This window comes from Magnolia sinica, chromosome 7 (assembly GCF_029962835.1).
Source record: "Magnolia sinica isolate HGM2019 chromosome 7, MsV1, whole genome shotgun sequence".
Taxonomy (NCBI): Eukaryota; Viridiplantae; Streptophyta; class Magnoliopsida; order Magnoliales; family Magnoliaceae; genus Magnolia; species Magnolia sinica.
The window spans coordinates 12,444,574-12,460,989 of NC_080579.1; the positions used below are offsets into that span (position 1 = coordinate 12,444,574).

The window sequence follows — 16,416 nt, forward strand, 5'->3', positions numbered from 1 at the left end:
ATTTCATGATCTATTAGTTGACTGTTAAAATGTCGTCCATTTTCTGTGGCCTGAAACAAGTCATTTCTGGAGCTAAGGTAGAACTATAGATTTCCTTTCCTGGTCCCTATTATGCTCTTACTTTGGATGACCAATCTGATTATTGAACTGGTTTTAGAGGTCTTTCAGTCCATGCAATTATATTTGAAAATATTTATGCATTGTGAATAATCAGTTTTAGATGCATGAATTGTCCTCAATTAGAAATGCGTGATCTATCTTATGTTTCCTACATGTTGTTTGGTGCCTTCATGAATGGATCCTTTCTAAGTACTTGACATAATAGACAATATTTTTTGGCTTCCTAATCAGGTTTCTCCATGTAGTTCTTTATATGGCGGAAAGGGCTTGGAGCCATGCTATGGAAAAAAGGCAGTTGCCTGATGGGCCAAGCGCACGCCAACGCATTTACCTAATTGGCAGACTTAGGAAGGCGGTAAAGTGGGCGTCACTCTTTGCACAGTTGTGTTCCATCAAAGGAGATTCAAGAACCTCACTGGAAGCAGAGGTTTTATTTTCTTTTTTGTTTTTGTTTTTTTAAAAAAAACCTTTTGGGCATAATTAATAGATCTCAATGTCAAAATTTTCTGTTAATTTTATTAGGTTATCAGAGAGTGAGACATTACAGGTGAATTTTTCATTTTCATTAATTTTCTTTATTTCTAAGTCCAAGGAGGTCGGGAAATGAGAATCACTATTTTACATTCTTAAATGGGTTCTTCTTTCTAATGAAAGGTCTCCATTCTGAAAATACCCTCTTATTTGGCATAAATATGAAACTGAAAAATGAAACCCAAGCCAACAAAATTCTCTGCTCTATATTTATGTTTGGAGTAGTAACAATTCCTAATGCAAGATGGAAAAAAGACTGGGCCAACTGTAGCACGGAATCCCAGAGGAAAATGAATTTGGCATCTTCTGCAGGGTTTGGCTGGTTGACCATCTTTTTCCTTCTGGAATCAAATACTGAATCATGCTGACCCCAATTAGTTGAGATGAGACTTAGATGATGATGAATCAAATACCGAATTTTATTATTTTAAAAACTGATCAGATCCATATTTCTTAACTGGTTGGCCTGATCTGACTCTCACAAAATTGATTAGGCAATAGGAAGTTTCAAATTCAATGCCAATACCAACATGAACTTCGGGAGAACAAAAATAAAAGAGGATTTCGAAATGCTGATTCCTTACTACTGTGGAAACAACACTGTGACTATTGGGATTCCCTCAATGTTACTTGGTGTGCCAATGATGACAGACTGCCCCCAAAAAAGCCATGGGAGTTTTGATGTACCTTTGATGTTATTATCAACATTGGACATGATTTGCTTCCCATATTCATAAGGAAGCCAAGCTTGTTGTAGGTTGATGACTCAGCCAACAGGATCCTATGAATGGAGTCTCTCCCTCAGGTTACAGAGAAAGTGAGAAGCTAACAGGTTATATAGAAAGTGATTAGCCGCACAAGTGATTGGGCAAGTCTCAGAAGAATCCTCAAACTATTCCAGGGATGATTTTTATATGAACTGGGAGGAGATTTTGATTTAACGAGGGTGTGAAGATTTCTGGTCCTTGTGTGTTTGTGTTTTCTGGCCTTTTGGCTGTTCTTCTATTAAATTATCTTTACTAGTCCAAAAAATGGGATCTCCTGAATAAAGGCTTTCTTTCATGGAATTGGTCCTACCCAAGGTATTCGATAACAGTAATGGTGGCTGCAATGGTCACCACCGCTACTGCTACACTACAATATGGGCCGTAATGGCCGTTAAGGCCATTTCTATTTTTTGGGAAAAACCTATATCAGCCCGTAACAGAGCATTACAGACTATTTTTCCATAACGGTCATTATGCCCCTGTAATGCGTAATGGTGCCCACCATTACATAACGGCCGTTATGTGACCGTTTTTGCATACATTGGTCCTATCCCAATGCAGGGTCGATTAATATGCTTTCAAATGTTTCCCTTTATACGAATATCTTATTTGCCATCTCTGTTTTTTTTTTTTTTTTACAGATATTATGTTTATTGTGTTAAAAATTTGAGATGCTATAATTATTTTAGTTTTCAAATATCAAATTAAGACCCTCTAGAAGATATATCTGGTATAAATGATTTTTTGGTTTACCAACTGCCAGCTATTTGTGATCTGTTGTGGATGGATTTGGGCTTCATTCATTCCTCCATTCATGTGCAACAATTATGATATGTTGTGGATGGATTTGGGTTCATTTATTCCTCTGTTCACATGCATTCTTTAGTTCTTGGCATAAAATGTAACTGGACAGTTAGTGCCAATAACTGAAGCATGACTTTTTTAAAATTTTTTTTAAATGCCTATCTGCTTAATTGCATTGAGTATTTTGACAATAGTACCACTTCAAACTTTTAAGTCTGACTGTCTAACACAATTATCTAAGGGAGCTGATCTAGTGCCTCTAGAGGCACAGGTTCTACCATGCCTCCACATCACTTTCTGTATACATTGCATATTTCAATGAGATCAGGATTGTATCTTCAATGGATTCTTTAGTGAATAGGCCTGGGATAAAAAAGCCATACTGACTTCATAATCCTAAACATTTAATCAGTGGTGTGCAAATGGACAGTAGGCACAGCTCACATGCAATGGAAAAACAGTGTGTTAGCCAAACAAATAAAATAAAATAAAGAAAAAAGTTCCTCGATTGGATGGATATGACTGACTAATCAAAGCAATTTTTGGTTAGTGGTGATCAATGCTGGGGCTCTGGAGGCAAGTGGTACAGACTACAGATCTTGTTGACACATGCCATGTGTACGACAAACAATGTAGAGGCATGATAAGTCCCGTGTCTCTAGAGGCATTGTATCAGCTCTGCTATCAATGTGTGCATGTATTTGTACATGTTTCTATATCACTCATCAGTAACCTTTTTTTTTTGGTTAATAATCACCATTGCCTGACATAATCTTTCTTTGCAGGCATATGCCTCCTATATGAAAGGAACTCTGTTGTTTGAACAAGATCGGAATTGGGACACTGCCCTGATGAATTTCAAGAATGCCAGGTATGCTATGGGATTCTGAATATACAAATCATTATTTTATCTTAGTTTTGGGAATTATAATGTTGCACCAAACTGATTACTTGAGATAAAAAAAGGAGAATCACATGTTTTCCCATTTGGTTGATTTCCTTTCTGTCTAGTAGCATAACTTTTATATATATATATATATATATATATAGCCTGTTTTACTTGCTTATTTTTCCTCTCTTTTGATGCATCCTCCTCAGAGAGCCATTTAATCTTAGCTGTCTTCCTCTTTCAATTAAAATATGTAATGGCGGGCTAACTTATGTTAGACCGGTAGGGCTGTTTATGAGGAACTTGGGAAATATGGTGATATAGAGAATCAAGTTTTGTGTCGTGAGCGTGTTGAAGAGCTGGAACCAAGCATCAGGTACTGCTTACACAAAGTTGGGGAATCGAGCTTACAAACTTCCGAGCTTTTAGATGTTGGGAAAATGGAAGGTCCTGCTTTAGACCTTTTTAAAGCTAAATTGGAGGTAAGATTGGTTATTTACCTACCTGAAATTATGCCTGCTGTTAAGATGAACACATCTTTGTTAATACAAATTATTCTAAGAATTTTATAGGAATGATTATTCCCTAAGTCACCACTGGTATATTGACAAAATCTGAGCCTGCTTGCCTATAGTATCCATTATTTGTGGTAGATTGGTAATCTGTGCTCTGGCCTCCCAAATTGTTTTCTTTGATTGAATGTTCACATTGTCAGTGTGCACACAGCAGTTGTTCATCCATTTAAACAATTACGAGAAACTTTCTTTTTTGAGAATTTTAGTAACTTGCAGAAAACTCTCAATCATGTTGGACAAATGTTATAAAAAATGGGCGCAAGTAGGATCCCAGCTTTTCTCATGGGATCATAGATCAAAGTGCAAATTTAGGATACAATACCTAACGTTTGCACCCCATTTTGTTCAAGTACAAGAACATGCACAGTGCCCCTTCTGAGGGGGTACAGACAGTATTCACGAAGTCACATCGAGGGGGTCTGGACTCGACGTTTGGCTGAGATTGCAGATCTTATGGGTTCTAGATTGTATCATCTAGCAGCGTGATTTGCGGGATTCAGCCATACTTCTCAATTAATATAATTGGATCTGGATGGTGACATGGCAGGTGGGTCCCCTAGGTCTGCAGGAGCATCAAACACATGGTGCATCCATAGTGCTCCTGTGGCACTCCACCTCAACAGCTGAGGGTCATCCTCCTCGTCAAAGGCCTCCACCCCCTTTAGGACGCACTACTTTTTTTTTTTTTGAAAGATGATACTTTATTAGGCAAAAGCCAAAAGGGAACCAGAAATAGCAAAACAAGAAGGGAAGACCAAAATGTGAGAAAAAAGGAAGAAGAAGATAGAAAACCAAAAACCAGAAAGAAACCTAGAAAAACCTACAGAAACCCTAAACTAAAATTACAACAACAAACCAGCCCCTGGCCGGAACCTCTAACTGGCTACTCTTTCAAGGTGCCCAGTTTCGGAAAAGCTGAACGACTCTGTTAAAAACCCCTGCACTTGCTATACTTTTGTTACGGAAACATTGCTCATTTCTCTCCCCAAACCGATCACAATACTGCTAACAGGCAAGTCTCCATCTTTTCCTCCCGAGGTTTCCTCCATCCACTGAATGCCAAGCAAGGAAGAGGTCTTCGATGGTACGGGACATAACCCAAAAGACACGCCATGCCAAGGATTCCAACCAAAACAGCAGCTGCAAAAGGATAATGAAGGAAAATGTGGTTGACCAACTCCGCTTGGAGATAACATAGAAGGCAGATGTTGGGGAGAATCATTCCATGTTTACAAAGGTTGCCAATCATTAACACCTATTCCTGCCCACCAGCCAACTGAAAGCCACAATTTTGGGGGGAGCACCATAGGACCAAACCTCGCGACAAGGGCTTCAGTGGAGAATAGGACCGGACTGCTCCAATTCCTTGTAAAAAGATCGCACCGTAAAAGACCCGGATACTGAGTGCTGACATCTTCGTCTTCCGGCAGATAGTCTTGCTGGGTGTGGGATAGGGAGTGGCCCTGTAAAAGAGACAACAACAAAGCTAAAGGCTTCTATTTCATTATCAAGCAGATCTCTTCCAATTGGGGAAACTAGATCATTTCTTCACCACATAAAGAGAAGCAAGCGGCCACTAGGATTTGAATATCCAAACTTAGAGAAGAGAGCTTTGGAAAAGAAGAGGATAAGGGTTGATCACCTATCCAGGGATCTACCTAGAATCTAACTCGTTTCCCTTCTCCCACCATAAATTTCGATCTTTTGAAAACTGAGGTGGCAATTCTATTTATACCTTTCCATATGTATGATAACCAATAAGAGGAGGTTTTTTTTTTAATACACCAACCCATTGGGGTGGTCTCGTACTTGACAACCACTAGAGATAACCACATGCTAGTTTCCTCGGTAACAAACCGCCAAACCCATTTTCCAAGGAAGGCTTCGTTAACCAAATCAAGGCGTTTGGTGCCCGCCCCTCCTTGAGAAAAGGGACAACACACCTCTTTCCAACTCAAGAGGTGGAATTTTTTTTTCTCGTTATATCCACCCTACCAAAGGAAATCACAACGGGGTTTGTCTATTTTACTTAACAACCTTTTTTTAAAAATATATATAATGATGACAGGGTGTCCCCACCCCTTTTCAGGTGAGACTAGTCCCTGTGGATGCACGTAATCACCTACAAACCACGTGCATCGGGTAAATTACGGGGAGGGGAATCAAACTTGCGTCTATGCTAGCCATTTGCCCAAACCCCGAGCGGGTTTAGCCAACACCAATTTAGGACATTGAAATAGAGACATATAGTATAACGGGTGGTTAGACAAAACAGCATTGATTAGAGTTAATCTGCCTCCGAGGGACATGAGTTTACCTTTCCAAGAAAATAGCTTGCTTTCCAATCTTTCTAAGATTTTATCCCAAAGAAATAACGGAGGCTTACCCTCACACAAGGGGAGACGAAGGTAGGAAGTGGGGAGAACCTCTACCTTACAATCAAAGATGATGGCCAATGGGAGGATTCCTCCGACAATAAGTTGATCCAAAAAGCTCATGTTTCGCTTTATTTACTGCAAGACCAGAGATTACGTCAAACCAGCAAATTGACATGCTCAGAAAGTCAATCATGTGATCCCCTGCTTCATAGAAAAGCAGAGTATCATCCGCAAATTGGAGGTGGTAAATGTGTGTAGGAAATTTCTCCACTTGAAAACCTTGGAGCAGGCCTTCTTCCTGCCCTCGAATCATGACTCTGCTAAGGGCTTCCAAAACCAGAATGAAGAGAAAAAGGAGACAGCGGGTCACCTTGGCGAAAACCTTTCGACTATCTGAAAAGGCCAGGAGAGCCATTTACTAGAATAGACTTGGTGAAGAGAGGACTTCTGAGAGACCCCTTTTGGCAGAACCTAGCCTTCAATTCTTGTAATACGTGCTAGTTCAGTCGGTGGACCTGTCTCAGCCTTTGTGCTGCCAACCACCATCTTCTCTTCCCCTGTACCTTTCTTTGGTTTATTGGCTTAAACAAGCTTATATCCTCATGGTCAAGGTGGTTTGCCTTGTTTAGCTGAAATGGTAGATTCGACTGCTTGCATAAACCTGTCCTATTAGGTCATTTGCAGATTTATATAATGCTTTAAGGCTTTCAGTTAATGTTGTGCGCCCGCCCCGCCCCCCCCCCCACCCCCCCAAAATAATAATAATAATAATAATAAGTATTATTATAATTATAATTATAATTTATTTTTTAAATTCACCACTGTCCACAGTTGGTGGACAGTGGTCCACCAACTGTCCGTTTTTTCTATCAGGTTTGGTCAGTTGTGCTTTCTTCTTTCAAAATCTCTTGGACGTTCCCGTTTTCTACGGAGCGCCTTCTTGCGGCATGGACAGTGGTCCACCAACTGTCCGTTTTTTCTATCAGGTTTGGTCAGTTGTGCTTTCTTCTTTCAAAATCTCTTGGACGTTCCCGTTTTCTACGGAGCGCCTTCTTGCGGCCTGGCATGGTGTCTCTCTGGGTAAAGATATTGCAACGGTTTGGAGAATTTCTCTTTTAGCTGTTTGGTGGGCAGTTTGGGAAGAGAGAAATAGTAGGTGTTTCAGAGATATTTCTAATTTGGTGGACTTCATAGTTAGAAGGGTGCATCTATTTATAACTGAATGGGCTTGTAATGTGGTTAATTTGGATGTTTGCGATTTTTCTTCCTTTTTGTAGCGTGTTTGGCCTGCTATCTCAGCAGGTTTTCCCCTCTTTATTTTCTCCTTCCTTTTAATGAAATCTTCAGTTAATTCTCAAATATATATATATATATATATAATTGATCATATAATCATTTCATTGTGATTTTTGCTAAAGATATCTGGAGCTATTTCTTAGACATGTTTGATGCGGCATGAGCAGATATTGGAACTCATGTTGATCTTTCTCCTCTCCTATAGCCTTTGGAGAGTCTGCCCTTTACCCATCTTTTATAGGTTCTGGCAACAGTGTTGCCTTTGGAGAGTCTGCCCTTTACCCATCTTTTATGGGTTCTGGCAACAGTGTTGCCTAGACACTTCTGTTTCTTGGCTTTTGCCATGTGGACAGGCGGACACTTGGGGACATGTGGACACTTCTGGAAATGATACAACACTTCAAAATCTATACAGATAAAGTGTCCAACTGGTGTCATTGCAAAGTGTCGCATATTGGACACTTCAAATTAGTTATTCAAACACATTTTTTTACTCTTTAATCTTCTTCTTCTTCTTCTTCTTTTTTGTTATATTTTTTGTAATATAAAATTCCTATGGAAAGCCGAAAATTTCTCACTCCTAGACCTCAAGCTGGCACTCATTCTCTTGTTGTGGAAGAAACTATTCATAACACCTTTCTCTGACAATCTAGTTTTTTAGTTATAGTACCATGACCCATATGATAGAAAGCACAAGCTTTGATCTTTTTTGCTTTTCCATTCTTTTCTTGGTATTCTCTAATTTTTTTAAACATGAGTGATGTTTATGCAAACTACTAGTTCATGATATGATTATTGCATGACTTATTATGTCTTGTCAAGTGCTTATTTATTAGTTTTAACTTTATACTATAATGCTTTGTTGATGAATGTTGTAAACATTTGTGTTGTTTGTTGTTTTCAGGCTGTTATGGCAGAGGCAAGATCCCAGCAGGCAGCATCCATGACTGAGTTTTATTGGCTTGGTCATCGGTTTCCAATTACAAATGCAAAGACTCGTGTCTCCATTCTAAAAGGTTTGTGGTAACGCTTGCCTTTAGATGGATATTTGCTATTGAAACTGAATTGTTTTGAGCGTGGTTACTATAGAGTAAAGTTGTATAATGTTGACGCTAGAAGCTTAAACCTTGCTAGAAGCTTAAACCTTATGCCTACCTATTTCTGTAATGACTTCTATTGTTGTGCTTGTATTAATTTTTTTTTTTTTTTAATAGACATGCTTATTTTCTATTCAAACTTTAACTGTGATGGAAAACTTGTGGAGAAGAAAAGGGAAAGGCGCGGAGGAAAGCTCTCAAGGAAGTGGACGGGAATCGGATGAGGCAAAATCCAGAGCATCGAGGTCAAGGGCGGCGACAGCTGCACGGATTGGAGAACAAGATGGTTGGATCAAGGTTCATGGACGGAGGTCAAGAGGCTATAAGAATATCGGGAGATGGGGTCTCTTCTCTTGGCTTAGTGGTAGACACGGTGTGTGCGTGCGTGGGGTGGTAGTGTGTGCGTGTGTGTTTCTCACCTTTAAAAAAAAAAGAATACCAGGAGATCGAAGAAACCTTCGTCCGGGTATCCGACACTGTTTGTGATGGGATACCCTGAGGGATGGGCACCGATCAACTTTGAGAGTGTTTAGTGAGGTGGGGATGGTGATGGAAGTTGTGGTGCTGAGAGACAGGGAATCCATTTTCCCGCACGGTTTGTGTTTGTTAGGATGAGCTCAGAGGAAGAAGTGAAGGAAGTAGAGAAAGTATTGTATGGGGAAAAGTTAGGAGGAAAACAGTTGAGTGTTCAAAAGGCGAAATATAGCTTGGAGAGGAAGAACAAGGAACAAGATACTCGATATGAGAACACTCTCATCGGGAAGGGAAGTAAAAAAGAGAGGACACTCAACGACAAACAAGGGCGGTGCAGGTTTCTCAAGGAATGGTGGGCACAAAAAGGAAGAGGTTATAGGGAAGAAAGAAGTTATAATTCCCACGAAAAAAGTAGTTTGGAGGGAGGCGATGGAAGATGGGATGGTTGTGTGCATTAAAGAAAAGGTGTTGGAAGAATCCGTGAAATCTTTTAAACTATGTTATGTGGCGAAGATTAGATCGAGGGTTCCAGAGGAAGGAATTGTAAGATGGATGAGTGATAAGTGCGGGGTAGATGCTGACGATACAACGATGAAAAAGCTCACGGAGGAAGATGTATACATTTCTCTTTGCTCCCCCTAGGTAGTGGAAAGTTTCATCTTTGCGTGTAATCGACAAAAAGATGGAATAGTTAAAACAGTGCAAAGATGGGAGGAGTGGTTGGTATTTAGATGGGAGTACTGGGTGTAAATATGGAATCTTCCTCTCGAATTCTGGATAGAAGAAGTCATCCACAAAGTGGGCGAGTGTGTCGGCATGGTGGTGGAAATCGATGATCAAAGTTTGAACTGTGAGATGATTTAGTACATCAGAATTAGGGTGAGAAGGAGAAAGATTTTCATACTGCAAAATAAGGTGCAGATCCAAGTAGGGGACTAGAAACTCTGGGTGAACCTATGCAGGGAAGAAAAGGGCTGCAATCTGTCAACCGAGGTCTCGCAACAGAAATCAATGGCAGTAGGAGGAGGAGAAGCTGACGGAGTTTGCAAGTTGGGATCCCGCGGAGTACCAGAGGCATTACTAGACATGCGTCCTTTCGCTAGCGAAGAGATCGAGGGAGCACCAAATGTAGGGTTGCAATTGAAGAATCTAGACGGTGGTAGCGTGAGAGTACGGGAGAGTTCAGTCAAATTTGACGAGGGAGGCGGGGGGCACTCTCCGGTTGACACATGGCGGGCCTCTTAAAGAAGGGGAAAGAGAGCAGGACAGCTACAACAAAGCTTTTAATGAGGAAGGGAGAAAATGGGACACTTGTCTTAATAATGCCCATTCAGAAGTCGAGGAATGTCAGGCGGGAGGAATTCGAGCCGAGCATGCGAATGAAGCAATTAGTATCGCACATATGATTATTCTCACGTATGTATTCCAAAACTTAAGTGGTCGCACATGTCAGTCAAAAGGTTTTAATCCTTTTCGATTACCTGTGAAGTCTTCGACATATAGGGAGAAGGGACAGAGAAATGCGTTTAGACAGTGGGGGGAAACGTTGAAGATGGGTTTTCTTCAGAGAAGTGGCGAGTGGTTTGGGTGGAACAGTGGGGGAAAAGGAATTCCTCAAAAAGCAATAGCCGAGTTTCGACAACAGAGGAGCCCCCTGAATGAGTTTCAAGAGAACTTGGTACGTATAGGGTCAAGGGATCCGGAAGGTCCTCAAGAAGAAGTGGCGGTGGAGAGCAACGTTTTTGGGGAGATGGAAGAAAGAAGCCTACTTCCGATGATAAACCCTGAAAAACTACAAGTGTTGAGCTTGTTGGTAGTCATTAGAGAGTATGAAATAAGGGAACATGAAAACTCAAACTCAAACGGGTCAAGGGGAACGTCAGGCGGAGGAAGGAAAAAAAGGAAAGATAAAAAGAAAAAGATATTGATGTACCAAGGAATGAAAATGGTGAAAAAGGTAGCAAGGGAGATAACACGAATGGTGTGGGTGTCTTTTGGGGATAATCCAGGAGAGACTGTGGCCATTTTTCAGTTTGTGGAAGACGGGGGTCGACAAAACTTAGCGCAGATGTAGGCGGGAATGGACATGGTGGATGCAGAAGGAAGCAATTAGAATGAGACTATTTGATAGTCAGTACGGGAGCAACAAAATTGGGCTACAAAGGTCTCTCAATGAAGATTGTTAGTTGGAATGTACAGGGGTTGGGGTGACCCCAAAAGAGGCTCCAAATCAGGGATTTATGCAAAAAATACAAGGTGTAATTAGCTGCTTTTTCAAGAAACTAAACTTCAGGGGGTTGACAAAGCGATGGTTGATTCGGTATGGCGGGTCAGAATAAGGCCTAGGAATCGTTAGACACAGTTGGCTTGGCTGGGGGAATTTTGGCAATTTGGGATACACATGTATGGAGCAGTGAGGAGTGTGACAAGGGGCAGTTTTCGTTATCACTGCTAATGAGAGGCAATGCTTCTAGTTTTAAATGGACATTCACGGTGGTATTGGACCTAACATATGTAACGTTTAACAGAGGTTCTTGGAGGAGTTGGATGCCTGCAGGAGGAAGTGGGCATATTTGTGGTGTGTGGGAGGCGATTTCAATGTAGTCAGATTTCAGTACGAAAAATCAAATGGGGGCAGGATAAATCATAGTATGAGGGACTTTTCGGGATGGATATCAAAAAATGAATTGATTGATTTGTTAATGGGTGCAGTAAGATTCACGTGGACAAATGGGCAATCTAAAGCAATACAATCTAAGTTAGATAGACTTCTCTCACCGGATATGTTGGATATGTTCCTGATGTTACATCAAATGGGTCTACCGAGACCTGTTTCAAATCATTGCCCGATTTTATTGGAGTCGGATGAGGAGGATTGGGGATCGAGACCGTTCAGATTCGACTTCTCCTAGTTAGAAGTAGAAGGTTTCACGGATCTAGTTAGAGAGCAATGGAGATCTTTCCCGGATTAAGGGGGTGCAGGGTTCAATTTATTTTTGAAATTAAAACTGTTAAGAAGTAAGATTAATGTGTGGAAAAAGGAAGTTCTTAGAGGTAGAGAAGAGGAATCCGTGGCAATTTTAAATATGACCCAACTTTTAGATTTAAATGAAGAAAATGGTGAGTTGTCAGAGGAAGAAGGAACATGGAGGCAAATTCATTCGGCAAGATTGAGAGAGGATGAGATTAAATGGAGGCAGAGGTCAAGGGCGTTGTGGCTAAAAGTGGGGGACAAAAACACTAAGTTTTTTCTCAATATGGCCAATGCGAGGGCAAGAGTAAATAAGATAAAGTCAGTAGTGGTGGAAGGGGTTGGGAAAGAAGGGAAGACTAATACATGCATGGCGATTGTCAATTTCTATAAAAAGTTGCTAAAAGGGGAAGATTGGAACTAGCCGAAGCTAGATAATCTTCAGTTTGACATGATTACTTGGGAGATGGCAGATAACTTAGCGAGAGCCTTTAATGAAGAAGAAAGATCTCTGAATTGGGGAGTGAAAAAGGCTACGTTTATAGCTCTGATTCCAAGGGAGAAGGGGGCGAAAATCTTGTCAGAGTATAGGCCCATAAGCCTTCTGGGTGGGCTGTACAAAATATTGGCAAAGATTCTGGCAACAAGATTCAAGGAGGCAATTGGGGGTGTTGTATTAAAGTCGCAAGGGGCATTTGTGATGCGGACACAAATGCATTCAAGGTGTACCAACGAAGAAAGCGCCAACCACAAGTGTCGTCCTTGTGGATAGGCGACTATTGAGGAGCTGTAGACCTTTCACATGTGATTGGACATATAGAAGACCCCACTTAGGGAAGACAGATGTGAAGGAAGATTGGAGAAAGAAGAGCGAGCGCCCAAACTTTCCCATACTCATGTTATTTGCGCGTTTTTGACTTAGTTAGGGGTCTTTTAGTAATTTTATATCTTTAGGGGTATTTTGGTAATTTTATGTCTTTATTTGCTTATTTAAGTGGGGTAAAGCCCTAAACTCGAATTTCAACTATTGATTAATGAAAAGCAAACCCTTTGGTTGCCTCCTTCCTCTCTTCTCTCTAATGGTGCTTCTTCTCTCCCCTTGATCTTCTTCTTCTAATTTCTTCTTGTGTCCCTCCAACTTCTTCAAGGTAATAATTTTCTTCCTTTTATTTTCCAGTTTTGGCTAATCCTTCTTCGATCAAAATCTTGAGAACCGATCTAAACCCTAAATCACAAAATTCTCAAATCCCTAATCTGAGAAACTTCTTGGTTCTTCGGACTAGTGATCTTCATTGATCGATTGGGTGTGACCATGCAAGATCGGGAGGTCTCATCCCTCGCCGGATCCAACCTAAGTAGTAATTGAATTCCATAACCCATGGTTGTAGTGATGGCCCGATCCATTGCATGTTTCCTTTATGATTTTCTCAGTTATGATGATTACTGTTAGAATTTTAGATCATTTATTCCTTTTATTTCCGCTGTTTAATTATCTCCATGAGCATGCATCATAATTAGGGCTGTCCTGCGTCAAATTTGGTATCAAAGCCTAGGCTTGCATGGTTTTTGTCTAGATCGAGTTATCAAATTAGGGTTTTGATTTTTAGGTTTAACTTAGGAAAGTTCCAGGTATAGAAAGTTTTCAATTTTAGAAAGTTCCTAATCTGGAAAATTTTCAGATTCGAGTTGTTCCTGTTTCAACTTAATTGTGTCAGTTCATAGTAGTTTTGCATTCATCGCATTCATCTTGAAAGTCATAACACCTAGTAGTCTAGTTAGGTAGAGTTTGGTTCAAGTCTTCATTGTATGCCCACGAGAAGAGGTAGAGGTTTCGAACTTCAACCTACCATGAATAACGAGCAGTTATCTGAGCAACTTGCTCAATTGATACAAAAGATAACTGCCCTAGAAGCGGGTCAAAGGCGTGAGTTTGCTCGCCTTGAGAACCAAATTACCACTACCATGACTAAGGTGGAGCAACTAGAGGCGTCCCAAAAGGAAAACCCCACTGTAGGGGAAGATGCGCACTCCCAAGTGGAAGGAATCATTGAAGAACGTGCTGCCACACGTGGTGGTAGTGAGGATAGAGATCGTGGTAACGGTCGTGGTGTGGTGCGAGAGGCACGAGCCACATGTGGTCATCGAGACCGCTATGATCCAGATGAGCGTGCGATGAAGAGTGTGAGAGTTGAGGCCCCGAGTTTTGATGGGCGCTTGGATCCCAAGGCGTTCCTTGACTGGGTTGCTGACATGGACCACTACTTTGAGTGGTATGGCATGTCAGAAAACCGTCAAATGCGGTTTGCTAAGATGAAGCTTGTGGGTCAAGCCAAGCTCTTCTGGACTAACACCGAGCGTAGGATAGAGAGAGTTGGTAGAGCCCTATCACACATTGGTATGAGATGAAAGAAGTTAAAGGAGAAGTACCTTCCTCTCTCATACCGTCAGAAGCTCCTTGACCAATGGCAATCCTTACGCCAAGGGTCAATGCCTGCCACTGACTACATCGCTAAATTTGAAGAGTATATGATGCGATGTGATATCCGAGAAGACCCTCTAGTAACGCTCTCGCGTTTCAAGACTGGCCTTTGTGCGGATTTTCAGCGCGAGCTTATTACTCGGCCTTTAACGGACTTAGATGAAGCATATCAAGTCCTGCAGGAGTTAGAACAATATTTGAAGGCTCTTGTCGTTCGTCGTTTTGAGTCCTGAGACTCCAATGCTAGATCTAGTTCCCAAGGAACTAGACCTAATATTGGTAATCAACCTAGGGCACAGGCGACCATTCCGCCTAGGCCTAGGGAGGACAAGGGCAAAGGGGTTCTTGGTGCCGGTCCTAGTAACATGAGTCAAGTGAAGTGCTATGAGTGTGACAACCTTGGCCACATGTCTAATCAGTGTCCTACGAAGAGCCGTGGGAGAGCCTTAGTTATAAGCGAGTCCCACGAGGGTGGAGATGACCAGGGTGATTATGAAGTTGAAGAGTATCACCCTGAAGGAGGACTTACTGATGAAGAAGTGGATGGAGAAGCAACGCTTGCAGTAGTCAGGCGTGTGTTAGCTCAGTCTAGAAGTAGTGCTGACTGGCGTCGAAGCACTATCTTCTACACTATTGCCAAATGTGGTGAAAAGAATTGTAAGGTGATAGTGGACAGTGGAAGTTGTCAGAATATGATTTCCACTAGCACCTTAGATCGCTTAAAACTGAAATCCACACCTAATCTAGACCCGTATAAAGTTTCTTGGGTTGACAAGACATCCCTACTCGTCACCCAGCAATGTCTAGTCCCCATCGAGTTTGGGTTATACAAAGAGTCCCTGTGGTGTGATGTTTTACCTATAGATGTGGGACATGTTATCCTAGGTAGACCGTGGCTATTCGATAATGATGTCACGATCTTTGGCCGTTCGAATGCGTGTACTTTTATGTATAATGGTAAAAAGATCAAACTTAATCCCATGCCACCTGAGAATACACTAGGGAAGAAGAAGGATGAGAAGGCAAGTGAGCTTAGAGAAATGGGGAAATCCAAACCTAAGTCTTTACATATAATCAACGCAAGAGAGTTTGAAAAAGAGGCTAAGGAGGATTCTATGGTGTATGCCATTGTGGCTAGAGAAATTACACCTGAGGTTCCATCAGAGTTGCCCTGTGAGGTGACCTCGGTCCTGAAGGAATACAGTGATGTATTTCCTGAAGACTTACCGAATGAGTTGCCACCTATGAGGGACATACAGCATGCCATTGATCTTGTCCCAGGGTCTACTCTACCGAACCTTCCTCACTACAAGATGAACCCTGCAGCGCATGCAGAGTTGAAGAAGCAAGTTGATGAGCTTCTGCAAAAGGGTTTCATCCAAGAGAGTATGAGCCCATGTGCCGTGCCTGCATTGTTGACGCCAAAGAAAGACGGCACGTGGCGCATGTGTGTGGACAGTCGTGCCATAAACAAAATTACTGTCAAGTATAGGTTCCCTATACCTAGACTTGATGATATGCTTGACATGATGGCCAGGTCCACTATATTCTCTAAGATAGACCTCAAGAGTGGATATCACCAAATTCGTATACGCCCAGGAGATGAGTGGAAGACGGCGTTTAAGACGAAAGATGGGCTGTATGAGTGGTCGATCATGCTCTTCGGCTTGACTAACGCACCCAGTACTTTCATGCGTGTGATGACACAAACTTTGAGGCCGTTCATGGAAAAATTCCTAGTGGTGTACTTTGACGATATTCTTATTTATAGTACCACTAAGGAATCACACCTTGAACATTTAAGAAGGTCTGTAGTGTCCTTAGGAAGGAAAAGTTGTACGCTAATCTTAAGAAATGTGCATTCATGTCTAACCAAGTTGTGTTCTTAGGATTTATAGTGTCATCTGAAGGGATGCGCGCAGACCTTGAAAAAGTCAGGGCCATAGTTGAGTGGCCAGAACCAAGGAACATTCATGAGGTGCGAAGTTTTCACGGCCTAGCAACTTTTTATCGTCGGTTCATTAGGGGTTTTAGC

The 16,416-nt window shown here is 41.5% G+C and overlaps 1 protein-coding gene across 3 annotated transcripts in view; it reads left to right on the forward strand.

The window, feature by feature from the left end:
• LOC131251074 (uncharacterized) overlaps positions 1 to 16,416 on the forward strand; it is a 65,352-nt gene that overhangs the window by 22,067 nt on the left and 26,869 nt on the right. For 2 of the 3 annotated variants that reach the window (XM_058251572.1, XM_058251573.1), the window contains exons 4-7: positions 352 to 547; positions 3,008 to 3,093; positions 3,398 to 3,593; positions 8,265 to 8,376. In XM_058251572.1, coding sequence (XP_058107555.1) covers positions 352 to 547; positions 3,008 to 3,093; positions 3,398 to 3,593; positions 8,265 to 8,376 — 590 coding nt within the window. The remainder of the gene's footprint in view (positions 1 to 351; positions 548 to 3,007; positions 3,094 to 3,397; positions 3,594 to 8,264; positions 8,377 to 16,416) is intronic. The other variant, XM_058251574.1, reaches the window with a different exon arrangement.